This window comes from Thalassophryne amazonica, chromosome 9 (genome assembly GCF_902500255.1).
Source record: "Thalassophryne amazonica chromosome 9, fThaAma1.1, whole genome shotgun sequence".
Taxonomy (NCBI): Eukaryota; Metazoa; Chordata; class Actinopteri; order Batrachoidiformes; family Batrachoididae; genus Thalassophryne; species Thalassophryne amazonica.
The window spans coordinates 83,076,752-83,104,456 of NC_047111.1; the positions used below are offsets into that span (position 1 = coordinate 83,076,752).

At 47.1% G+C, this 27,705-nt stretch overlaps 2 protein-coding genes across 3 annotated transcripts in view; both read right to left on the minus strand.

The window, feature by feature from the left end:
* The window catches only part of si:ch211-117m20.4 (sushi, von Willebrand factor type A, EGF and pentraxin domain-containing protein 1), a 41,013-nt gene extending 16,789 nt beyond the window's left edge, over window positions 1-24,224 (minus strand). For both annotated transcript variants that reach the window (XM_034178577.1, XM_034178578.1), the window contains exons 1-2: window positions 23,805-24,224; window positions 4,297-4,464 (exon numbers count right to left, since the gene is read on the minus strand). In XM_034178577.1, coding sequence (XP_034034468.1) covers window positions 4,297-4,464; window positions 23,805-23,901 — 265 coding nt within the window. In that variant the 5' untranslated portion in view covers window positions 23,902-24,224. The remainder of the gene's footprint in view (window positions 1-4,296; window positions 4,465-23,804) is intronic.
* Window positions 24,225-25,018: 794 nt separating this feature from the next.
* Window positions 25,019-27,705, minus strand: part of hinfp (histone H4 transcription factor) — a 35,599-nt gene continuing 32,912 nt past the window's right edge. The window contains exons 9-10 of the mRNA XM_034178575.1: window positions 25,887-26,011; window positions 25,019-25,797 (exon numbers count right to left, since the gene is read on the minus strand). Of these exons, the coding sequence (XP_034034466.1) occupies window positions 25,422-25,797; window positions 25,887-26,011 (501 nt within the window). The 3' untranslated portion in view covers window positions 25,019-25,421. The remainder of the gene's footprint in view (window positions 25,798-25,886; window positions 26,012-27,705) is intronic.

The window sequence follows — 27,705 nt, forward strand, 5'->3', positions numbered from 1 at the left end:
AGGAAATCCCGCAAGACATCATTAACCAATGCTTGGAACGTCGCGGGGGCGTTTGTGAGGCCGAACGGCATGACCAGGTACTCAAAGTGACCTAATGGGGTGTTGAATGCCGTCTTCCATTCGTCTCCCTTCCGGATCCGAACCAGGTGATACGCATTTCTAAGATCCAGCTTAGTAAAGATTTTGGCTCCATGCAGGGGGGTGAACACGGAATCTAATAATGGCAACGGGTATCGGTTGCGAACCGTAATCTCATTCAGCCCCCTGTAATCAATACATGGACGAAGTCCGCCATCTTTCTTGCCCACAAAAAAGAAACCTGCCCCCATCGGGGAGGTGGAGTTCCGGATCAGCCCGGCAGCTAATGAGTCCCGGATGTAGGTCTCCATTGATTCGCGCTCAGGTCGTGAGAGGTTGTACAGCCTGCTGGACGGGAACTCAGTGCCTGGAACCAAATCAATGGCACAATCGTACGGACGGTGCGGGGGAAGGGTGAGTGCCAGATCCTTGCTGAAGACATCAGCAAGATCGTGGTACTCAACCGGCACTGCCGTCAGATTGGGAGGGACTTTGACCTCCTCCTTAGCCTGGGAACCGGGAGGAACCGAGGATCCTAAACACACCCGATGGCAGGTTTCGCTCCACTGAACCACCACCCCAGACGGCCAATCGATCCGGGGATTGTGCTTTAACATCCATGGGATGCCCAAAATCACGCGGGAGGTAGAAGAAGTTACAAAACCTCAATCTCCTCCCGGTGGTTTCCAGACACCACCAGAGTTACTGGTTGTGTCTTGTGTGTGAGTAAAGGGAGGAGGGTGCCATCTAGTGCCCGCACCTGCAATGGCGAAGGAAGCGCCACCAGAGGGAGCCTTACCTCCTTTGCCCATCTGCTGTCTAGCAGATTCCCTTCTGACCCCGTGTCCACCAGTGCTCGGGCTTGAAGGGTTAAATCCCCGCTCAGGATTGTGACTGGGAGTCGTGTGGCAATTGTGTGTGTCTCACTTGAATGTCTTGACCCCCCCTTAGCCCAGTCTCTAAGGGTGAGTGTTGACGTTTTGGCCGTTTGGGGCAGTCTCTCTGTGTGTGCTCTGTTGAGCTGCAGAGAAAACACTCTCCACGGATCAGCCTCCCCATTTTGGCCCTGTGCGTTTCCCTAACAACGTCACCAGGGGGAGCTGTTGCCCCACAAAGCGCTGCGGCTGTGGAGCGTGGGGAGGGCGGCCCCTTTTCGAACCCGGAAGGGAGAGGGGTGGCGCGTATCCGGTCACGTCCTTCGCCTCGCTCCCGACGGCGTTCCTCTAACCGATTGTCTAATCGTATAACGAGATCAATAAGCCCGTCTAAATCCCGCGGTTCGTCCTTTGCCACCAGGAGCTCCTTCAGGACCAACGACAGTCCGTTTACGAAGGCGGCGCGGAGGGCAGTGTTATTCCAGCCGGACCTCGCAGCCGCGATGCGGAAGTCGACTGCATAAGCAGCTGCGCTCCGGCGCCCCTGTCTCATTGACAGCAGCACGGCTGAAGCGGTCTCTCCTCTATTTGGGTGATCGAACACTGTTCTGAACTCCCTCACAAACCCATCATATATCAGAAGGAGCCGTGAATTTTGCTCCCAAAGCGCTGTAGCCCAAGCACGTGCCTTGCCGCGAAGCAGATTAATGACATAAGCTATCTTACTAGCATCAGTCGCGTACATGACGGGACGTTGTGCGAAGACGAGCGAACACTGCATAAGAAAGTCCGCGCACGTCTCCACACAACCCCCGTACGGCTCTGGAGGGCTTATGTATGCTTCCGGGGAAGGTGGGAGGGGTCGTTGAACGACCTGTGGAACGTCACTGTTACGCACAGGATCAACAGGAGGGAGAGCCACAGCAGCGCCCTGAGGGCGCGCTTCCACCTGCGCCGCGAGAGCCTCCACCCTGCGGTTAAGGAGGACGTTCTGCTCGGTCATTAAATCCAACCGAGCCGTGAAAGCGGTGAGGATCCGCTGCAACTCACCGATCATTCCTCCTGCGGACGCCTGTGCGCCCTGTTCTTCCATTGGCCGTTCAACAGCCGGTTGACGCCCCTCGGGATCCATGACGCTGGCCGAGATATCCTGTTGGGAAAGTGTCGGTACACGGACCCACAACAGGGGGCGCAAAGGAACGGACAATGGAGTAGGTCAAATAACAACACTTTACTGTTGTGAATGTGCACAACAAATACAACAGATTACAACAATAGATCAGAATCAATCCACAAAGGTGTCGTGTGGGCAGGCTCGAAGATAGGAGACACCTGTCCAAAGCAGAACCGGAACCACACGAATTCCTCCGCCACCAGACCCCGGGAATACTGGAGCCGCCAAGTCCCGAACTCCCAGGTGGCCACTGCCTCCGCGTGTCGGACCTGGTACTGCTGGCGAGGAACAAAAACACAATTAAAGGTGGGCGCGTTTGCACCCAGTAATCCACACGGCAGGAAAGCTACCTCCACCTCTCGTTGGAAAAAAGGTCTGTTATCACTCACAAAGTCACAAAAGGTTACTGTCAAGCAGTCAGCTGAGAATATTACCTTCCAGGTAGAACGATATCTCGGCAAAGAGGTGGAGACGTCGTCCTGCTGATGTACCCCTGCTGATTGGTAACAGCTGTTGCAGGTGATGCGTGACAGCTGTCACCCTAGCTGCTCCTGTGAGGCGGCTGCGCCCTCTGGTGCCTGGAGCCCGCACTCCAGGCAGGGCGCCCTCTGGTGGTAGGCCAGCAGTACCTCCTCTTCTGGCGGCCCACACAACAGTTTTTATTTTTAACAAATTTGCAATTTTTAAAAAAGAAATGTTTTCATGTTATCATTATGGGGTGTTGTTAGTAGAACTTTGAGAGGAAAAATTAATTTCATCCATTTTACGTAGAATAAGGCTGTAACATAACAAAATGTGGAAAACGTGAAGTGATGTGAATACTTCCCAGATGCACGGTAAGAGTGGAGGAAGGTGCACCAACGTGGACTACATTCTTTGTAGGAGATGCAAGCTAAAAGAAATTGGAGATTGTAAGGTGGTGGCAGAGGAGAGTGTAGCTAGATAGCATAGGATGGTGGTTTCTAGGATGACTTTAGAGGTGAAGAAGAAGAGGAGAGTCAGAGCTCAACAAAGGATCAGATAGTGGAAGCTGAAGGACGAAGACTGTTGTGTGAAATTCAGTGACCATGTTGTATGAAAATTTGCTTGAGTAACATTCTTTTATGAATTGGCACCCTATTTTGGATATTTGTGCCGGTAGTATTCATGCCCGTATATAGAGGGGCTGAGAATTCTGCTGATTTTTTTCCTGACCTGGATATCAACGTTATGTATTTTCTTTTCATTGATAATAAGCAACAAGCACTAACTGTTACACAGCTATTATCACACACCCTCAAGTTTCAATTTCCTCTGCCAGAGTAATCCCTTAAGTGATGAAAGGGGAAACTGCTAGATAAACTTTTCCCATGGGGGTTGAGAATTTTTGCTCCCTGGTCCCTATCCTCCTCTGATATCAAACAGATTAGTAGGCTTGTAAATACCCATGTAGACACACAATTACACTTGTCTGGTTTGTAAAAACATGTTTGTATGTATAAGCTGAGAAATAAAGGGAGCTTCTCCTTCCTGTTGCAAATACTGTAAAGGTGCAAATATTCGCGTGGGATTTATTATGCGAATTCGCGAGTTAAACAAGGTCACCAAATTAAATGCCGCTATTTTAATACAATAACGTACATATAAGTACATATTCATAATGTAAACGAGAATATTAATACCACTAAATACAAGGTCTGTTAGAAAACTATCCGACCTTTTTATTTTTTGCAAAAACTATATGGATTTGAATCATGTGCGCTGGCATCAGCCAAGCTTGAACCTTCGTGCGCATGCATGAGTTTTTTCACGCCTGTTGGTTGCGTCATTCGCAACCGACAGGCAGGTATAAAGTTTGCACTAATGTTACCTTGGTTCCTCCTGGGTGGTTCTTATGGCAACTGATCCAATCCCAAGCAAGAACTATTTGTATATAAAAATGTATTTCCTAAAATGATACATTTTGGGTTTCAAATGAATTTTATGTAGCTTTTTACCCCTCGAAATCCTCAAAAAGCTTCTGCTTCGGGGGGCTTCGCCCCCCTGAGCTTCCCCACAAGGGCGTTGCCCCTCGACCCCACTGGGGGCCCTGCGGCCCACTGGACCCCAACTCAAGGATTTGAACCCCCCCTTTCACATTCCTATATGCGGCCCAGGTATTTGCAGTGATCTGCTCCACGGTGGACTTACTTCTGCACAGGGACTTGAAGCCGAGCCAGCAGCAGTTTGAGTCTCCACAGTGATCTTTTCTCAGCTCCTGGTGTTGTGATTTACAGCCTCCTAAACAAAGAGGTGCTGTCCCAGACCAGTATGTGTCATCCACCAGGACACCTGGCTGTGGGGTCCATTCAGTCTCAGCTAAGACAAGACACTTTGTTACAACTCCAAATCAGAAAAAGATGGGAAAGTATGCAAAATACACACACACACACACACACACACACACACACACACACACACACACACACACACACACACACACACACACACACACACACACACACACACACACACACACACACACACACACACACACACACTTCATTTCATTTGTTAAAATATGCACATTCATTACTGCATTAGAGGCCTGAACACATTGCAAAAAAAAAAAATTGGTCTCTAGACAGTTTAGGGCTGGTAATGAGGTATAAAAAAAATTATTTCAAACATGATTTGGTACAAAAACCGTATCCATGAAAGGTTGAGTCTTTGAGGAGCAGAGATTGAATACGAATGCAACTGAAAATAAGCAATACACTGTAGGGTTTTTTTTTTTTCAACTTACAGAAAGCATTCAATACCATAGATGACACCTTATTATTGGATCAATTATGGAAGTATAGTATTAGAAGATTAGATCATGATTGGATAGCTAGTTACTGCACAATAAGTATATCAATGTGTTCATATTGGTGGAATAAATTGCAAGTGCACTTGTGGGGTGCCCCAGGGCTCAGTCTTTGGGCTTTTGTTGTTTCCTTTATATATATTAATGACGTGTTTGGTTTTTAAGTTTGTGAGTTGCATTTTATTTCCCGATGACACGACTGTGTTTTGTAGTGGGGATCATTTAGGACAGGTTCTGTTTCAGACAATGGTTTGATTCAAATAAATTATCGCTTCATTTTGGTAAAACAAAGTGTATCATATTTGAAAATAAGCCCAAGAATTTATGTAGAAATTTACTAGTAAATGGTAAATGGCGCCTGGTGGTTGGGCCCATGGGGTCTGGCCAGGCTCAGCCCGAAAGAGCGATGTGGGCCCACCCTCCTGTGGGTTCACCACCTGCAGAGGGGGCCATGGGGGTCGGGTGCAGAGAGGATTGGGTGGCGTTCGAGGGCGGGTGGCCTGGCAGTCCGGTCCATGCTCACAGCCCCTGGCTGCTGGGACATGGAATGTCACCTCGCTGGGAGGGAAGGAGCCTGAGCTTGTGTGGGAGGTTAAGAGATACTCAACTAGATACTACTAGAGATAGTCGGGCTCACCTCCACGCACAGCTTGGGCTTTGGTACCCAACTCCTGACTCCTGGAGAGGGGCTTCATTTTTCTGGCGTTGCCCACGGGGAGAGGCAGAGAGCTGGTGTTGCATTGCTTATTGCTCCCCAGCTCAGTCGCCATGTGTTGGAGTTCACTCCAGTGAATGAGAGGGTCGCGTCCCTATGCCTTCGGGTTGGGGACAGGTCTCTCACCATTGTCTTGGCCTACGGGCCGAGCGGCAGTGCAGAGTACCCGACCTTCTTGGAGTCCCTGGGAGGGGTACTAGATAGCGCTCCGACTGGGGACTCCATTGTTCTCCTGGGAGATTTCAACGCACACGTGGGCGGCGACAGTGAGACCTGGAGGGGGGTGATCGGGAAGCACGGCCTCCCCAATCTGAACCCGAGTGGTGTTCAGTTGTTGGACTTCTGTGCTAGTCACAGTTTGTCCATCACGAACACCATGTTCGAGCACAAGGGTGTCCATAAGTGCACGTGGCACCAGGACACCCTGAGCCGGAGGTCGATGATTGACTTTGTAGTCGTATCATCTGACCTTCGGCCACGTGTCTCGGACACTCGAGTGAAGAGAGAGGCAGAGCTGTTGACCGATCACCACCTGGTGGTGAGTTGGATCCGCTGGGAGGGGAGGAAGCCGGTCAGACCTGGCAGGCCCAAACATATCGTGAGGGTCTGCTGGGAACGACTGGCGGAAACCTCTGTCAGCGAGGTCTTCAACTCCCACCTCCGGGAGAGCTTCTCCAAGATCCCCGGGGGAGGTTGGAGACATGGAGTCCGAGTGGACCATGTTCTCCACCTCCATTGCTGATGCGGCCGCTCGTAGCTGTGGTCACAAGGTCTCTGATGCCTGTCGCGGCGGCAATCCCCGAACCCGGTGGTGGATGCTGGAAGTAAGGGATGCCATCAAGCTGAAGAAGGAGTCCTACTTGTCCTTGTTGGTAGGTGGGACCCCGGAGGCAGCTGACAGGTACCAGCAGGCCAAGCATGCCACAGCCCGTGCAGTCGCAGAGGCAAAAACTCGGGTTTGGGAGGAGTTCGGGGAGGCCATGGAGGAGGACTATCGGTCGGCCTCGAAGAGATTCTGGCAAACCGTCCGACGCCTCAGGAGGCGGAAGCAGCTCTCCACCAGCACTGTTTACGGTGCGGGTGGGGAGCTGTTGACCCTGACTGGGGATGTTGTCGGGCGGTGGAAGGAATACTTCGAGGATCTTCTCAATCCCATCGTCACGTCTTCTGAAGAGGAAGCAGAGACTGGGGACTCAGAGGTGGACTCATCCATTACCCAGGCCGAAGTCACCGAGGTGGTTAGAAAGCTCCTCGGTGGCAAGGCTCCTGGGGTGGATGAAATCCGTCCTGAGTACCTTAAGTCTCAGGATGTTGTGAGACTGTCTTGGCTGACACGCCTCTGCCACATCGCATGGCGATCGGGGACAGTGCCTCTGGATTGGCAGACCAGGGTGGTGGTCCCTCTGTTTAAGAAGGGGGACCAGAGGGTGTGTTCCAACTATAGGGGGATCACACTCCTCAGCCTCCCCGGTAAGGTCTATTCCAGAGTACTGGAGAGGAGAATTCGACCGATGGTCGAACCTCGGATTCAGGAGGAGCAGTGTGGTTTTCGTCCTGGTCGCGGCACACTGGATCAGCTCTACATGCTCCATCGGGTGCTCGAGGGTTCATGGGAGTTCGCCCAACCAGTCCACATGTGTTTTGTGGATCTGGAGAAGGCGTTCGACCGTGTCCCTCGGGGCACCCTGTGGGGGGTGCTCTGGGAGTACGGGGTCCTTTGCTAAGGGCTATCCGGTCCCTGTACGACTGCAGCAGGAGCTTGGTTCGCATTGCCGGTAGTAAGTCAAACCTGTTTCCAGTGCATGCTGGCCTCCGCCAGGGCTGCCCTTTGTCACCGGTTCTGTTCATTATTTTTATGGACAGAATTTCTAGGCGCAGCCAGGGTGAAGAGGGGGTCTGGTTTGGGAACCACAGAATCTCGTCTCTGCTGTTTGCGGACGATGTGGTTCTGTTGGCTTCGTCAAATCAGGACCTTCAGCGTGCACTGGGGTGGTTTGCAGCCGAGTGTGAAGCATCCGGGATGAAAATCAGCACCTCGAAATCCGAGGCCATGGTTCTCGACCGGAAAAAGGTGCTTTGCCTTCTTCGGGTCGGTGGAGTGTCCTTGCCTCAAGTGGAGAAGTTTAAGTATCTTGGGGTCTTGTTCATGAGTGAGGGACGGATGGAGCGTGAGATCGATAGACGGATCGGTGCAGCATCTGCAGTGATGCGGTCGCTGTATCGGACCGTCGTGGTGAAGAGAGAGCTGAGTAGGGGGGCAAAGCTCTCGATTTACCGATCCATCTACGTTCCTATCCTCACCTATGGTCATGAGATTTGGCTCATGACCGAAAGAACGACATCGCCAGTACAAGCGGCCAAGATGAGTTTCCTCCCCAGGGTGGCTGGGCGCTCCCTTAGAGATAGGGTGAGGAGCTCAGCCACTCAGGAGTCAGTTGAGGTTGCTCGGGCATCTTTTCCGGATGCCCCCTGGACGCCTCGCTGGAGAGGTGTTCCGGGCACGTCCCATTGGGAGGAGGCCCCGGGGAAGACCCAGGACACGCTGGAGGGACTACACCTCTCGGCTGGCTTGGGAACGCCTTGGGGTTCCCCCGGAGGAGCTGGGGGAGGTGTGTGTGGATCGGGAGGTCTGGGCGGCTTTGCTTGAGCTGCTGCCCCCGCGACCCGACTCCGGATAAAGCGGAAGAAAATGGATGGATGGATGGATGCTAAATGGACCATTTACTAGGACATAATAGAAATTTACTAGTACACGACATTGAAATCGAAGTTGTAAATGAAACAAAATTTCTTGGGCTTTTCATTGATGATAAATTAAGTTGGAAAACACATATAAATTATGTTAAATCAAAATTGTCAAAAGACATTGCCATTTTGTATAAGACTTCCTTTCCCAACAAATGGTAAATGGACTTAATTTATATAGCGCTTTCCATCTGCATCAGATGCTCAAAGCTTTACAAATAATGCCCTATATTCACCCTCATGTGAGTCATTAGTTACCATATATCATTCATTACTTGTTCCATAAATGTACTATTGTATTGAATTATGGGGAACCAGTGACCACCTACAAAACAAATTCAGTATTTTTACTATAAAAGAAAGCTAGAATAGAATAGAATAATTCTTTATTATCCACCAAGTTGGAAACTTGTCTTCAGCTCACCAGCACAAAAAAGACAACACTGAAATACAAACAGTCATACATAAAAACATATAATAGACACAAATAAAACAAAGATATAGTAAAATACATAGGAATAAAGGAAGAAATAAAATAAGATCTAGTAAGATAAATAAAACGTAAAATAAGATCTAGTAAAATAAATAAAACAGAAGTAAAGCAGTTCAGGTTTTGTCTGTGGGTAGGTCACTTTGTCGAGTCCATAATGGCGATGGCATTTGGTATAAAATATTTTTTAAAAGAACCTTTGGCCAGAGGAGCTCTGTAGCGCCTCCCAGACTTCAAGAGCTCAAACTGACAGGACAGAAGATGAGAGCTGTCTGCCAGGACTCTCTCAGCTTTCATCCTCGTCCTGTCAGTGTAAATGTGGGCCAGAGGCTTCTGGGGTTTTCCCACAATTTTCCCCGCCATTTTTACAATTCTATTTAGTTCGTCCTTACACTTGCAAAGTGTAACCAAGCTCTAAAATCTGCGGATTGACACCAAGACAGCTTAATCTTCTAAGAAGACTGAGCCGCTGTGAGCAATTCTTAAAAATAAAATCTGTGTTTTCAGAGAAGCTCAAACAACTGTCAAGGACTGTACCAAGATATTTAAAAGTTTCCTCCATTTCAACAAGCTAGCCATCGAGTTAAAGTGGCTGTACTGTCACATTTTGCTTTGTGTAAAAAAAACAAGCTCCTTTGTTTTAGACACATTGATTTCCAGCTGACTGTCGAGACACCAAGCTTCAAGAGCCTTAGTGTGAACGAGATAGGAGGCTTCACCAGAGGAGTCAGATTTCTGTAGTAGGCCGACTAGGGCCATGTCATCCACATATTTAATCAGTTTAAAATTTGTGTCATTAAGTGCAAATTCATGTGTAAAAAGAGAGAAGAGTAAAGGTGAAAGAACGCTACCCTGTGGGCAGCCACTGCTTATGATGAGCTCCCCTGACAAAATGTTATTAGCCCAGACCCTTTGAGGGCGACAAGCCAGAAAGTCTCTGATCCAGAGCATCAGGCCCTTTTCAACATTTAAATCAGCCAGCCTTTTCAGAAGAATGTGTAATTTCATAGAATTAAAAGTTGCACTGAAGTCTACAAACAAAACCCGAGTGAATGCATTAGCAAGTGAAAACTGCTTTGAGATCACGTCTAGCAAGATCAACACGGCATCATCAGTACCTCTGTCCCTCTTATAAGCAAATTGCAGAGGGTCTATCTAGTTCACTGACCACTGTGGTGGTCAGGAGGTGAACTAAAACTCTCTCCATAGTTTTGCATAATATGGAGGTTATGGCAATGGGCTGAAAATCTTCAGGTTTGCTTGCCCCTGGCTTTTTTGGTATAGGCCTTATTATGTAGAATTTCCAACATTTGGGCACTCCTGTGACAAGGAGGGAATTAAACAATCTTCAGAAGACTCCTTTTAATTGAGGAGCACAGTCTTTGAGTAGACAGCCTTTCAGGCCGTCTGAGCCAGTGGCCTTGTTTGGCTTCAGTTTAGAAAGACTTTTAGTACAGCATCCTCAGTGATGGCTGTGGGGGCTCCTGCATGGAGATTTTTACACATCTCATCACATTCCTGTTTATCATCCACTTTATCAAATCTACAGAACTGGTTTAACTCATCAACAAAACATTGATTGATGCTTGTAGGAGTATCACATTTCAATTCAATTTCAATTTAATCATCTTATAATGCGCCAAGTAACAACAAAAGCTGTCTCAAGGCGCCTCACACAGAACAATTCAATATAAAAATTGAATAAATAGTTAAAAATGAATACAAAATTCAAATACATAATTTAAAACAGAAGTAAAAGAATAAAACAAATAAAAAATAAAAACTATTCATAAGAAAGAGAATAAAAATGGGTTTTAAGTGTTGACTTAAAAATGTCCACGGACTCTGACTGCCTCATGGTCGCAGGAAGACCATTCCACAGAGTGGGTGCACGATGAGAAAAACAGAGAACACAGAAGTCCCGCATCCTGCGACTGCAAAGCCCGGGCCGGCACGTAAGGTTCCACCAGATCAGCCAGATAAGACGGTGCCACATCACATTTGTTATTGATTTTGCCCATTAGTGTATTTAGACCTTCCCAGGCTTGTTTTATTATTGCATAATACCGGGTTGATTCTAGCATAATACAAATTATGTGTCAGGGCTCATTGTTGTGAAAGTGTAGGTACACGGACCCACAACAGGGGGCGTAATGAACGGACAATGGAGAAAGGTGAATAACAAGTTTTACTGTTGTGAAACGAGCACAACTAATACAACAAACAATAATTTGGGGTTTAGGTCGAAATCCGCTGGTGTCGTGTGGGCAGGCTCGAAGGTAGGAGACGTCCGTCCCAGTCGAACCGGAACCACCCAGATCTCCTCTGCCACCGAACCCTGGGAGTACTGGAACCGCCAAGTCCCGAATTCCCAGGTGGCCACTGCCTCCGCTCGTCGGATCCGGTACTGCTGGCGGGAGAGAGCAACAAACACACAGGTGTGGATGCGACAGCACCCAGTAAACGGAGAGGGGAGAAGCCGCCTCCACCTCTTGTCACTATACAGCAGGCAGGTGAGTACTTATCCAAGTAATTAGCTTTCAGTAGTCAACTGTCCTGAAAAGGTTTGACAAGTCTTATCTGGTTATGCAGAATATGCGTGCAGAGAACGTTACCTCAATCTTAAGGCGATATCTCGGCACTGAGATGGAGACGCCGTCCTGATGATATACCTCCGTGCTGAGTGGAGTCAGCTGTGTCCAGTAATGGGTGACAGCTGTCACCCTGACTGCTCTCGTAAGGCGGCAGCGCCCTCTGGTGCCTGGAGCCCGCACTCCAGACAGGGCGCCCTCTGGTGGTGGTGGGCCAGCAGTACCTCCTCTTCAGCGGCCCACACAACAGGACCCCCCCCTCAACGGGCGCCTCCTGGCGCACGACCGGGCTTGTCCGGATGGCGACGGTAGAAGTCGGCCAGGGGGGCCGGGTCCAGGATGAAGCCCTTCTTCACCCAGGAGCGTTCTTCGGGGCCGTACCCCTCCCAGTCCACCAGGTACTGAAAACCCCAGCCCATTCGACGGACGTCGAGGAGCCGGCGCACGGTCCAAGCCGGTTCCCCGTCGATGATCCGGGCAGGAGGTGGTGCCGGACCCGGGGTGCAGAGGGGTGAGGTGAGATGGGGTTTTATCCGGGAGACATGAAACACTGGATGAATCCGCAGCGAGGCTGGAAGCTGGAGCCTCACTGCGGCGGGATTGATGACTTTGAGGACTTTGAAGGGACCGATGTATCGTTCTTGGAGTTTGGGGGAGTCCACTTGAAGGGGAATGTCTTTGGTGGACAACCACACTTCCTGCCCAGGACGATACTTGGGGGCCGGGGCCCGCCGCCGGTCTGCATGTTTCTTCGCCCTCGTCCGGGCCTTCAACAAAGCAGAGCGGGCGGCACGCCACACCCGACGGCACTTCCGTAGGTGGGCCTGGACCGAGGGCACACCGACCTCTCCCTCGACCACCGGAAACAAGGGGGGCTGATACCCCAAGCACACCTCAAACGGGGAGAGGCCGGTGGCTGATGACACTTGGCTGTTGTGGGCGTACTCGATCCAGGCCAGGTGGGTACTCCAGGCCGTCAGGTGCGCGGCTGTCACACAGCGTAGTGTCTGCTCCAATTCTTGGTTGGCCCGCTCTGCTTGCCCGTTGGTCTGGGGGTGATACCCGGACGAAAGGCTGACCGTGGCCCCCAGTTCCCGGCAGAAGCTCCTCCAAACGTGTGAGGTAAACTGGGGACCGCGATCGGAGACGATGTCTGATGGTATTCCATGCAGACGGACGACGTGGTGGACCAGGAGGTCCGCTGTCTCCTGGGCCGTTGGGAGCTTCGGGAGGGCCACGAAGTGGGCCGCCTTGGAGAAACGGTCCACTATCGTGAAGACGACGGTGTTTCCCTGGGACGGCGGGAGACCCGTGACAAAGTCCAGGCCGATGTGGGACCAGGGGCGATGAGGCACGGGCAGTGGCTGTAGCAGCCCTGAGGTCTTTCTGTGGTCGGCCTTGCCCCTGGCGCAGGTGGTACAGGCCTGGACGTAGTCCCGGACGTCGGCCTCCAGGGATGCCCACCAGAAGCGTTGCCGGACGACTGTCACGGTCCTTCGCACCCCAGGGTGACAGGAGAGCTTAGAACCGTGACAGAAGTCCAGGACTGCAGCCCTAGCTTCTGGTGGGACGTATAGTCTGTTTTTTGGTCCGTTTCCGGGGTCCGGGTCACGGGTCAGGGCCTCCCGGACGGTCTTCTCCACGTCCCAGGTGAGGGCGGCCACGATAGCGGACTCCGGGATGATGGGATCCGGGGGATCCGACGGTTCCGTTTTGACTTCATCTTCGTGCACCCGGGACAATGCATCCGATCTTTGATTCTTGGTCCCGGGACGGTAGGTAATCCGGAAGTCAAAATGGCCAAAGAACAGTGACCAGCGGGCTTGCCTGGGGTTCAGCCGCTTGGCGGTCCTGATGTACTCCAGGTTCCGATGGTCAGTGAAAACCGTGAATGGCACGGCTGTTCCCTCCAACAGATGTCTCCACTCTTCGAGGGCCTCTTTCACAGCAAGGAGTTCCCGATTGCCGACGTCATAGTTCCGTTCAGCGGGGGTCAACCTGCGGGAAAAATAGGCACACAGGTGAAGGACCTTATCGGTCTTCCCGCTCTGGGAGAGCACCGCTCCTATCCCTGAGTCCGAGGCATCCACTTCAACCACTAACTGGCGACTAGGATCGGGCTGCACCAGAACTGGAGCAGACGAAAAGCGCCGTTTCAACTCCTTGAACGCGGCTTCGCACCGATCCGACCAGGTGAAGGGGACTTTTGGAGAGGTCAGGGCTGTCAGGGGAATAACTACCTGACTGTAGCCCTTAATGAACCTCCTGTAGAAATTAGCAAAGCCGAGGAACTGTTGCAGCTTCCTACGGCTTGTGGGTTGGGGCCAATCTCTCACCGCCGCAACCTTGGCCGGATCAGGGGCGACGGAGTTGGAGGAGATGATAAACCCCAGGAAGGACAAAGAAGTGCGGTGGAATTCACACTTCTCGCCCTTCACAAACAGGCGGTTCTCCAACAACCGCTGCAGGACCTGACGGACATGCCGGACATGAGTCTCAGGATCCGGGGAAAAGATGAGTATATCGTCCAGATACACGAAGACGAACCGGTGCAGGAAGTCCCGCAAGACATCGTTTACCAATGCTTGGAAAGTCGTGGGAGCATTAGTGAGACCGAACGGCATGACTAGGTACTCAAAATGACCTAACGGGGTGTTAAATGCCGTCTTCCATTCGTCTCCCTTCCGGATCCGAACCAAATGATACGCATTCCTAAGATCAAGCTTGGTGAAGATTTTGGCTCCATGCAAGGGGGTGAACACTGAATCCAACAAGGGCAACGGGTATCGATTGCGAACCGTGATTTCGTTCAACCCCCTATAATCAATGCATGGACGAAGCCCGCCATCCTTTTTACCCACAAAAAAGAAACCAGCACCCATCGGAGAGGTGGAATTCCGGATCAACCCAGCAGCTAATGAGTCCCGGATGTAGGTCTCCATTGATTCACGCTCCGGCCGTGAGAGGTTGTACAGCCTACTGGACGGGAACTCACTGCCTGGAACCAAATCAATGGCACAATCATACGGGCGGTGGGGAGGAAGCGTGAGAGCCAGATCCTTGCTGAACACGTCAGCGAGGTCATGGTACTCCGCCGGCACCGCCTTCAGATTGGGCGGGACTCGGACCTCCTCCTTAGCTTGGGAGCCGGGAGGAACCGAGGAACCTAGACACTCCCGATGGCAGGTTTCGCTCCACTGAACCACTACCCCGGACGGCCAATCGATCCTGGGATTGTGCTTTAGCATCCAGGGAAAACCCAAAACCACACGGGAGGTGGCCTGAGTCACAAAGAACTCGATCACCTCCCGGTGGTTACCTGACACCACCAGAGTTACAGGTGGTGTCTTATGCGTGATTGGTGGGAGTAGGGAGCCATCTAGTGCCGAACCTGCACAGGCGAGGTAAGAGCCACCAGAGGGAGCCCTATCTCCCTGGCCCATCTACTGTCTAGCAGATTCCCCTCAGAGCCCGTGTCCACCAGTGCTGGGGCCTTCAGGGTTGAATCCTCAAACAGGATCATGACTGGGAGTCGTGTAGCAATGTGGGTGTGTCCCACGTGAATGTCTCGGCCCACCCCTGGCCCAGTCTCTAGGGGCGGACGTTGGAGTTTAACCGCTCGGGGCAGTCGTTTGCAAGATGCTCGCCTCCTTTGTGCTCCAGATGCCCTAAATGTTGCCCTACTCGTGTCCATAGCTTCGTCAGCAGGGGGAGCCGTAGGCGCACGGAGCGCAGGAACAGAGGAGCGTGGGGAGGGCGGAGCTCGATCGGAACCGGAAGGGAGAGGGACGACGCGTGCCTGGCCACGCCCTTCGCCTCGTTCCCGACGGCGTTCCTCTAGCCGGTTGTCGAGTCGTATGACTAGATCGATGAGCCCGTCTAAATCCCGCGGTTCGTCCTTCGCCACCAGGTGCTCTTTTAGGACCAGTGACAGTCCATTTACAAAGGCGGCGCGGAGGGCAGTGCTATTCCAGCCGGATCTCGCCGCCGCGATGCGGAAGGCGACTGCATAGGCAGCTGCGCTCCGACGCCCCTGTCTTATTGACAGTAGCGCGGTTGAAGCGGTCTCTCCTCTGTTGGGATGATCGAACACCGTTCTGAGCTCCCGCACAAACCCATCGTAAGTATGAAGGAGCCGTGAGTTCTGCTCCCAGAGCGCTGTAGCCCAAGCGTGTGCCTCCCCGCGAAGCAGGTTTATTACATAAGCTACTTTGCTAGCGTCAGTCGCGTACATCACGGGAGGCTGTGCGAAGACGAGCGAACACTGCATCAAAAAATCCGCGCACGTCTCCACACAGCCTCCGTACGGTTCTGGAGGGCTTATGTAAGCTTCTGGGGACGGAGGAAGGGACCGTTGAACGACCAGTGGAACGTCGCTATCACGCGCAGGGTCCTCGGGAGGGAGAGCCGCAGCGGCGCCCGGAGGGCGCGCTTCCACTTGTGCGGCGAGAGCCTCCACCCTGCGGTTTAGGAGAACGTGCTGCTCGGTCATTAAATCGATCCAAGTGGTGAAAGCGGTGAGGATCCGCTGCAACTCACCGATTACCCCTCCCGAAGACGCCGACGCGCCCTGTTCTTCCATTGGCCTTTCAACAGCCGGTTGACGCCCCTCGGGATCCATGACGCTGGCCGAGATATCCTGTTGTGAAAGTGTAGGTACACGGACCCACAACAGGGGGCGTAATGAACGGACAATGGAGAAAGGTGAATAACAAGTTTTACTGTTGTGAAACGAGCACAACTAATACAACAAACAATAATTTGGGGTTTAGGTCGAAATCCGCTGGTGTCGTGTGGGCAGGCTCGAAGGTAGGAGACGTCCGTCCCAGTCGAACCGGAACCACCCAGATCTCCTCTGCCACCGAACCCTGGGAGTACTGGAACCGCCAAGTCCCGAATTCCCAGGTGGCCACTGCCTCCGCTCGTCGGATCCGGTACTGCTGGCGGGAGAGAGCAACAAACACACAGGTGTGGATGCGACAGCACCCAGTAAACGGACAGGGGAGAAGCCGCCTCCACCTCTTGTCACTATACAGCAGGCAGGTGAGTACTTATCCAAGTAATTAGCTTTCAGTAGTCAACTGTCCTGAAAAGGTTTGACAAGTCTTATCTGGTTATGCAGAATATGCGTGCAGAGAACGTTACCTCAATCTTAAGGCGATATCTCGGCACTGAGGTGGAGACGCCGTCCTGATGATATACCTCCGTGCTGAGTGGAGTCAGCTGTGTCCAGTAATGGGTGACAGCTGTCACCCTGACTGCTCTCGTAAGGCGGCAGCGCCCTCTGGTGCCTGGAGCCCGCACTCCAGACAGGGCGCCCTCTGGTGGTGGTGGGCCAGCAGTACCTCCTCTTCAGCAGCCCACACAACACTCATGATGGATTGACGCAGGAAACAGGTGGAGACCAATGCAGACTCTCAGACATAGCTGTTTGTGATGAATAAAAGGCTTTATCTGGTAACCAGGCAGTAGAGTCGGTACACGGGTAATCAGATAACGAGGCAGAGGTATCAGGCAGGGTACAGGCTGAGATGTGGTCAAAAATACAACCTGAGATCATACCAACGGCGTTGAGGAGTATCACAGGCAAAAACAGAGGCAGAGTCAAAATACAAGCTGGGTTCAGGATTAAGGCAAGGCGGAGGTCGGAGCAAAAAGCAAGGTCAAAACACTAAGAAGCAAACAGGACATGAACTAAAGGTGAGAGAGTGAACAAAGTCAACAATCGGGCAGTGAGCTGTGGAACTGTGAGGGTTTTAAAGAGGAGCAAACTAATCACGTTGATGTGAAGCAAATGTGTGGAAACAGGTGTGGTGAAGTGAACAAAGAGGAGAGAAGAAAGGCAAGTGTGGGCAAGAGTGTGCGAGAGGGCAAAACAAAGAGGTGCATAACAAGAGAAGTGAGTGACAGAAAACTGAGAAACATGACGTGTTCAAAAATGAATGTGAACAAAAACACAAAGGGCAAACTTAAAAACTACCATAACAAATCAAAAATGGGAAAACCAGAAAACTAATGATTAAAACTAAAATGGAACTGTAACTGAACGCCACAGAAAAGTGAATACAATAAAATGGCAAAACAAACTATCGGTTAAACCGCAAATAAACAAAACCCAGTGAACACAGAATACTGCAATGAATAAAACAAGATAACTGATAAACAGAAAATGCAATGAACAACAAATGGAACATAATCTGATGAGCAACACCAAAGATAAATAACAAAAACCTGTGAATAAACATTATACAACAAATGTGATAAACAGAACTAAACTAAGACTAAAGTAACTTAAAAGACCCAGAGTGAGCAAATACAAACTACACAATAAATGATAAACAAAGAATGAACCAGTGACGAAAGTGTAACACAAGAAAAAGCAACGAATAACTGAATGACTGCCAACTAAATGACGAGGTGCTGAATGAAAACAGTGACTAAATAATAAACAAAGCAAAACAATAAACAGAACCAAACTGAGACTAACAGGATAAAGTATGAACTAGTGAAAAGTAAAACCAGAAAATCACAAAAGAAATACACCAAGGGCTAAGACCTAAAACCTGCCCCGGGGCTGAGCATGACATTATGTTTAAAGTAAAAAATAAAAATTTACCACAACATGTCCAGGACCTGTTAAAAAAATGAGGGACTCCAGTTATAATTTGCGAAGAACATTATTATTTCAGAAATCAAAGATTTGAAATACTGTAAAAAGTCATTGTGTTTCTGTTAAAGGTGTTAATATTTGGAATAATTGCCCGGATAACATAAAATCACTCGGTAACTTGGTTGGCTGTAAAAGGCTCTACAAAAATTATTTAATTACTTGCTATAGCATGATGAATTAGGTTTATCGATTTTTTGTTTTTGGTGCACTGCTGTTTGCATGTTTGTGTTTTGAAATTTTAGTTCAGTGATTAATTTATATTTTGTATTAGTTATCATGGGGATATGTATTTTTATATACATATGACATTTTTACTTTTTTGGTTAAAGAGGTGGGCATTTATAAGCTTCTGCTTCTACCTACACCCTTTCAGGCACATGGGTGTATTGTTGGATTGTTTTCTTTGTGAGTTTTCTTTGCTATTTTAGGTCTATGTGTACCGAATAAATTCATTCATTCATTCAGAGATGGGCAGAAGATTTCCAGATTACCAGTAAAACTGAGACAATTATTGAAAGGTTTAAAAATAACATTACGCAAAGAAAAATTGTCAGCAATTTACCTATGCAGTACATTCACTGTCTCTCTCACTCTCTCATCTTCAACCGCTTATCCAAGATTGGGTCAGGGGGCTGCGGCCTATCCCAGCATTCATAGGGTGTAAGGTGGGGTACACCCTGGACAGGATGCCAGTCTGCTGCAGGGCCACATATAGACAAATATACACATTCACACCGGCACGCACACCTACAGAGAATTTAAAGTTTTCAATTCAGCTAACCCGCGTGTCTTTGGATGTGGGAGGAAGCTGGTGGTTCTGGAGAGAACCCACGCAAACACGGGGAGAACATGCAAACTCCACACAGAAAGGCCACAGGTGGGAATGGATCTCATGACTTTTTCGCTGTGCTAACCACTAAGCCACCGTGCTTCATTCCATATTCACTTTCTATACCCACTTATTCCAATTAATGGTCATCGGGAAGTTGGAACCTACAGTTGTGCTCAAAAGTTTACATACCCTGGCAGAAGTTTTGCTTTTTTGGCCATTTTTAAGAGAATATGAATGACAACACAAAACCTTTTTTTCATTCATGGTTAGTGGTTGGGTGAAGCCATTTATTTTCAAACAACTGTGTTTCCTCTTTTTAAATCAAAATGACAACAGAAACTACCCAAATGAACCTGATCAAAAGTTTACATACAGCTGTTCTTAATACTGTGTATTTCCCCTTTAACATCAGTGACAGCTTGGAGTCTTGTGGTAGTTTGTGGACGAGGCTCTCTGATGGTAAAGCTGCCACTGAATATGTTTCGGACTTTATTTACATCAATTACAAAGAAGTACAAACAGTATGGCACTTTATGGTAAATCTGCATGGAGTAGACAGTTCTCAAAAACTGAGTGACTGTGCAAGAAGTAGAAGAGTGAGGAAAGCCACCAAGACACCCAGATAACCCAGACGTTATAGGCTTACGTGGCTGTGATTGGAGAAATTATGCACAGTGCAAGCTTTGCATTTTGTATCACCAGTTATCCATTTTCATGATGAAGTATTATAGAGGAGGATTTTCTTAAAAAGAAGACCTGAAAGTTTAGCTACAAATTGCCAGAAGGTACATCTGAGATGCAAGCCTGGATTTGATGTTTTGGTGAAAAAAAAAATCCTTCTCTGCTCTACGCCACTATGAAGCTAAGAGTAGTGATGCAAAATGCAAAACTTACACTGTGCACAATTTCTCCAATCACAGCCACATAAGCTTATAACCTCCTGGGTTGTCTGGGTGTCTTGGTGGCTTTCCTCACTCTTCTTACACAGTCACTCAGTTTTTGAGATTGAGTTTTTGTCATTCATATTCTCTTAAAAATGGCCAAAAAAGAAAACATTCTGCCAGGGTATGTAAACTTTTGAACACAACTGTATCCCAGTGCTCATTGGGTGAGAGGTGGGGTACACCCTAGACAGGATGCCAGTCGATCGCTGGACCACATATAATCAAACACATTCACACCTACGGTCAGTTTTTTGTTGTGAAAGTGTAGGAACACGGACCCACAACAGGGGGCGCAAATGAACGGACAATGGAGAAGGTAAATAACAAGGTTTTACTGTTGTGGAACGTGCACAACCAATACAACAATTGACAATTTGGGGTTAAACCGAATTCCACTGGTGTCGTGTGGGCAGGCTCGAAGGTAGGAGACGTCCGTCCAAGTCGAACCGGAACCACCCAGATTTCCTCTGCCACCGAACCCTGGAAATACTGGAACCGCCAAGTCCCGAATTCCCAGGTGGCCACTGCCTCCGCTCGTCGGATCCGGTACTGCTGGCAAGAGAACAAACACACAGGAGTGGATGCGGCTGCACCCAGTAACACAGAGAGGGGAGAAGCTGTCTCCACCTCACGTCACAAAACTGCAGGAAGGTGAGTACTTATCTTTGAGTAGACAGCTGTCCTGCAATGCTCAGAAAAGGCAATATGATATAGCAGAGAATTGTTACCTCTATCTTAAGGCGGTATCTCGGCACTGAGGTGGAGACGCCGTCCTGCTGATATACCTCCGTGCTGAGTGGAAACAGCTGTGTCCATTGATGGGTGACAGCTGTCACCCTGGCTGCTCCCGTAAGGCGGCAGCGCCCTCTGGTGCCTGGAGCCCGCACTCCAGGCAGGGCGCCCTCTTGTGGTGGTGGGCCAGCAGTACCTCCTCTTCTGGCGGCCCACACAACATTTTTTTTTAAGTTTCTAGTTCATCTAATCTAAATGTTTCTGGATGTGGGAGGAAACTGGAGCACCAAAAGGGAACTCACGCAAACACCACACAGGAAGGAGTGATCCCATGAAATTCTGCTGTGAAGCAGCCCTCAACAGTACAAAATATCATTAAATCTAGAGGAATTTCAGAGCGCTTGTGTACTGCATCAAGAACATGGGCTCAGGATTGGGAAACTTTTGTCAAGCACTACAATATGGAGTTACATTCATAAATGCCCCTTAAATCCTGTTTTTCTTGGTTTATAGGGGTTTAAAAAGGAATAGTTGCACCATCTGTCATGCTTAGTTATCATATTACAAGGTAACCATATGTCACAGAAGCCAAATGGACACTGACCTTGTTTGACCTTTCCTTTAGAGACCAAGTATTTAACACAGTCAAAACTACTCCATTTATTAATCTCATTAGCTCAAACAATAATTAGCATCACTTTTTACCAAAATTGGAGCAACTTTAACTTTTAACACCTGCACAAATGTAAACGGACCTTTGTCATCCCTTTTGCTGTTTTTACCCCATAAATCCATAAAATTCATTCAGATAGTCGAACTGTCTTCACTATCAGACAAATAATGTGGTATATTTTTCTGTACGATTGGAACATTTTTCAATATTCATTTTGAAAATGATTGCCATGGCAGTCATGATTAAAATTCTCAATGGCTCAATCTCCAGTTTTATTTTAAATATCTTTGGCTACATCTCTGCCAAATTTGGTGCCTTTATCACAAAATGCACAATTGTTTTGCTACGCTGCCCCACTAAACGAAAAGGTGTTGACTTCTCTGTGCTCAGAAGCATCTGGGTTCGATGATCACAGTGTAAATGTGTACTGTGGTCAGACAATTCAGTATTCCAGATCTTTAGTGAAAGATATAGATGCTGCTAAAATGCCTTAAATATTCTGAGGAGGAATGGCAACGTTACAAAGTGGTAAATGCTTTAGCATCAAAACCTTTCTTTGGAATGTGTTTCAGGCATTAAATGTAGGACTGTATATATACAGTATTACCAAATGAAAGTTGACAACACAAAACATGACATTTTTTGGTCTCCTACTGTATGCAATAAATTAAAGTCAAAATAGATGTAAGAATCATTGCATTTTTGTTTGCTTGTTTTTATTCCTAAATATGCTGATGGAAATACATGAATGGCAAAAATATAAATTTAAGTCTTAACACATACGTGTATATATATATATATATATATATATATATATCTCAAGTACAATAAAATACCTCACTACCTGAAAATTCTCAACTGGAGGCCAGTGGTCAGTGGAGATGAGTTCAGAAAAAGATTCTCCATTTCAAAATGCTCAAAACATGAAACACACACACACACACACATTATATATATATATATATATATATATATATATATATATATATATATATATATATATATATATCTATCAAGTACAATAAAATACCTCACTACCTGAAAAATCTCAACTGGAGGCCAAACATTACAATAGTGACATCTAGTGGTCAGTGGAGATGAGTTCAGAAAAAGATTCTCCAATTCAAAATGCTCAAAACATGAAACACACATATATATATATATATATATATATATATAGAAGCTTTTACCGTACAAAGAACAAATAAATCAATAAATGAACTGCCCAAACAATGATGATGAAGACATTAAGCAGGTAGTGTGGACACTTCAGTTTAGAAAATAATTGTATGGAAATACAAAAACAAACAAAAACAATGAAAACAGTTACCACAGAAAATGACTATTTCACCACGTCCAAAACAACTGAGGTGACGTGTCGCGGACATAGTCTGGAGGCAAAATCAGCCCAGTGACTTATGTGAGGTTTTGATTGATTTGACTCCTTTAATGGTGTACTTTGAGAAAATGACGTATACAAGTGGAGTACTGCTGGGCAAAACTTAGTATTAAAGATGGTGTCTAAGATGGCTGCTGTATTAGTTTTGATCTTGTAACTTTGTAATAAAATGTCATAAGTAATATCGGAAATCTTCTTTTCTAGGTTTTTGGGTATGAGGAGGATTTCTACGTGAATATCCTGTAAAACTGACTTTATTGACAAAATTTCCTTGCGTGTTTTTGTGAGGTTTATGAAAAGAATCTCCCTGCAGGCATTCATGATACAATCAATGCAAGTATTGAAACAATGGCATACCCTGGGTCTCAAAAACTAGTCACCAACCCTAGTGCGATCAACAGGGCACTGAGCTCAGGGGACTTTGATCTCCCTGTTCTGTTTGCCATCGAACTCTCAGAGGCAGTTACTTCACCATTTACAACCAGAGATAAGATCAGTTTCAGAAAAGTCTAAACTCCAACAGCTTGCTAGCTATAAATCTCAGAACGATTCCCAAGCCTGATGTCACCATTGATGGAGTAATCATGGTGTGAACTATGTACTGGCTTGCTGGTGGGCAAGTGCGTGACTTGGAGAATGGTCCTACAAGTGACCTGCCTTGTCAGCTAATATAATCTGTTCAGGTTGTTCATCTCATTTTGGACCGATATCATGGATTCAGCATCAAGTGTAGTACACGTGCAGGGTATGACCACATCTCTTAATGCTGGAAACGCTCACATGACTGAGTTTGTGCTCACACTGGATTCCCCACTTCCACCAGTCAGTTTCTCTCAATGTGGCAGACAACAAAGTGCGTCTGTTAAGTCTGATCAATGATAATATTTAGAATTTTGTTAAAGGTCACTTATCTGAATACCAGCACATCACTGTCATCATTGCCCAAATAATATTCCTTTGGGCATAAGACTGAGATCAAGCATGAAGATGCTGATGTTCTACAATGATCTGTAAGCCCTACTGGAATCCTACACTGTACAAAATAATAAGAAGTCTTACCACTGCCTTCTGCTTCTCTGATCAGTTCAGGAAACTGCATAAATACCCTCTGCAACAACCCAAACAGTAGTAGGAAACAAAATCCCATGGTGCACATTGTTTGATGCAACCAGTTTCTTGAAAAACGCCTTCAACAGAAAGCAGATCCTATGTGACACTGCTGTCCACAGACTGCATCCTTACAAAGCCTGGACACAGAGCCAATAGGAGCCGTCAGAGTATAGTGTTGAGCAGCAAGCAGAAGTAACCCCTAATATAAACTGAGTGGCGTCTAATCCTCTGCACACAGCTAATGCAACGGCCCATGACTGCAGGTAAAAGCTCAGCAATGGCCGGGTCATCACAAATTAAGTCACACAAATCATCTGAGTTTTTATAAAGCTCAAACCAAAAAGGACAAATGATAATTTGTCAGAGTGATTTTTTCCTTCCCACCGTCACCTGTGTGCTTGATTTAAAGGTGGTAAGGTTAGATCTTTCTTGTGTGAAGCGCCTTGAAACAGCTTTGTTGTGATTCGGTGCTATACACTATATAAATGAAAATAAATTGAATAATTTCATCATTAAGCATAACATTTGGTTACCTCAGCACCCATCACTTATACATGATTATTTTCAGTTGCACAGTTAAATTGAAAAGCAAAAATAACAAAAACGAAAATAAAATAAATCCTCTATTTGAAGATTAAACGCAAATATCCAATAGGGAAAAGTCTCACTAAGTGGATTAAGTGCAACAAAGTGTGCGTTCATGCACACATGCCCACGTGACCTAACACATGCTTCACCTTGTGGACAAACATTTTAAATAAGACTCACAAAAGCAGAATGGAGGGGAAAAAACCACAGAAGTCCAACACAGACAGTCACACTAGAATATTTTAGCTTTGCAGTGACGCTGCACGGTTCCACCCCCAAGAACTCAACCTGTTTAAACCAGGGGTGAGCATGAAGAGCCAAACCGGTCTAGGTTTTCCATGCTGCTGTACACCCTCAGCAGGGGACTTCACAGGTGATCAAGACTTTAAGTGGAGGGAAGGACCTCATTAATACCACTTGCAGACAGGGGAAAAAAAATAAAAAAAGAATACCACTTGCTGATCCATTTTAAGGAAAACCTGCGCCATCTTGGCCCTTCATAGCACGTTCACTCACCCCTGGCTTGGACTGACAGCATCAACATCTGAAGATTTAAAAACAGGAGGCACTTTTTTCTTTTTGCAAATATTGGGAAGTTTATTTAGATTATAAATTAGGCATTAAAACAATCCATAAGTTGATGAGGTAAGCTGTCTGTTGTATTATACACATTTAAGTGAGCCTCAATGCAATCTGGGAGCAGCAACTGGAATTTCCTTCACAAATTTTCAAAAGCCCTTCTATTACAAAAAGAAAATAATAATGTGCATCCACTCAGCAAAGCAGGACCAGTAAACAATTGTATGAAAATGTTAAAATTCATCAACAAATGTGTATAAGCATGTGTCAGCATGTACAAATAATTATAATGTTTGTCTCTAAAATTTAGAAGCAGGTTTTTTTTTTTTGTTTTTTTTTTAAGACCTTAGCAACACTGCTGAAGGAGGTGTCAGTACAGACTAATATTCCACACGATTGTCACTGCTGGCCTTGCTGCTGGGTAGATTCCTGGAGCTGCATCACGACTGCTTCCCCTCCTGCCTCTGATTCCGAAAAGGCTCCAGTGAGAACGTACAACATGCCATCTTCCTGCCCGCCCTCCATAGGGCTGACCAGCTCTTCCTCAGTCCCTCGCTGATCCAGCAGCACCCCTCTCAGTCCTACCTGTGTGTCCAAAGGGGCCACACCTGGGGATTCTTCAAGCTTATCCTGGCTCTCAGCCTGAGCCCCCTCCTCCTCCTCGTCCTCCTCAGGTTGGCAATTCTGCCTTTCCCTCATCAGCTGCTCTGTCAGTTCCACGCTTTCATAGCGAATCAGCTGCAGTCGTAAGAAGCCGTCTTCATGCTCCTTGTACCTACAAGAAATAAGGAGGACACCAGAGCTGAAAGTCTCATATTCACCAACACTGGAACAAGGGATTTACATTCAGAATGTAAAGCCTACCTGAATCGAGGGTGTCCAGAGGGCCACCTGAATTGGTGTTTTTTGTGCAGGTGAACAGTAAGGTTGTTGCCTCTGGTAAAGCACTGACTGCACACATGGCACATGTAACGTGCCACAAAATTCCCCTGATCACACACACACACACACACACACACACACACACACACACACACACACACATTACATTGCATGTACAGGATTAATTCAAAGCATTTCTGTGTGCAATCTTTTAGACCATATGTCACACCAGAATATTAATTGCATCTGTCCAAAAATGTGTCTACAAGAAGAAAACAAACAAACAAAAAAAACCCAAAACATAAGTCCCATCAGACTAAGTCATATTTATTTTTTAAATGAAGCACTGCCGCTTCACGCAACAAGAAGCAAATTTAATTTAACTGGCACATCATTTAGTTATAATGCAAACACTGTGCAAGCAAAGCAGAAACTTACAGGCCAATTAATATTATACACCACAAAAAGAACTCAAAAGTAAACAGCTTCTCGTTGCATCTTAGACTAAAACAACAAAGAGCTAAACATGTACCCTTACCTCAGTAAATGTAAAACTTTGAAGTGCATATCACTGGTAAATGAAATGTCATTTATCATTCTATATTCTGAGCTGACTACTCAAAATACATATATATTGTGAAAATATTGGTGCATTGTGTTTTATTTTCAGTGCCATATGCATGAAGAATGTAGCCTGATTTCATCTACTGTTTTGAAACTGTCAGATTTGAAGAATCTATCTATCTAGTTATCTATCTTTACAGTTGGAATTAGGTAGAGTTTCACGTTGAATATGTCGAAATGGCGAACAGGTGTGTTGTGGGATGGTCCAGCAACACCAGTCGTGATGGCTATTAGGTGCACAGTTTTCCCAAGGATGAGATTTTTGAGGGAAAAGGAGGAGCAATTTTTTTTAAGGGCCTCCCAGAAAGACTGCAGAAATGCAGCCAGCATAGTGTGACAAATGGGCTACAAAAAGCACCAGTCTAAACAAGGATGCTATCCCTTCCATTTGTATGGCCAGCAGAACTCTAATAAAGCGTACTGCCTCTCCGAAAAGCAAGGAACAGGATGTGTTTGGACTGAAATGTCATCTCTCCCATACTACGCCGGGAGCTGGTGAGTCTTGCAGAGCCGCACAAAGTCAGCCATGTGTTTATAAGTATGACCACGAAGAGTCAGAGAGAAAGCAACAATAGGTGACGACAGCAGTCATGTTTGTTTGTGATCATAATGGGAGAGGTGTGACGTTGACACATGACCGCTCCCAGCCGTTTGAGTTAACACCGTGGATGTTTACCAGTTCATTGACTGTGGACAGAGAAATGACAGAATAAAGCAAGACAAATGTGACGATGGTGATCAGATATTTAGCAACAGTCATTTGGAACTCGTACATTTTGGAAGCATCAAAAGGAGATAATGACTTTGTTTACATATGGAGCCATGTGGAACTGAAGCAGCGGCAGACAGAAAGAGTAAAATCAAGGGAAGCAGGTGTCTTGCAGGGTACATATTTATGACTACTTTGTGCTAATTGAATCTTATATTTGTTTTTTTTCCCTGAACAAAGGAGTCAGAAACAGACATAATACGAGAACTTGACTTCAAAGCCAAATTAAAGCGATAACACTTGTATACAAAAAGCAACCTGGATTGCCTGGGAATACAGACATAAATATAAGTATTTTTAAAACGCACTCTGGCTTATTTTATTTTTTCCAGCTATATCAGGACCAGCATAAGTTAAAAACTTGAAAGAAATTATTATAATCTGGTATAGATTTTTTTAAACAGTTGC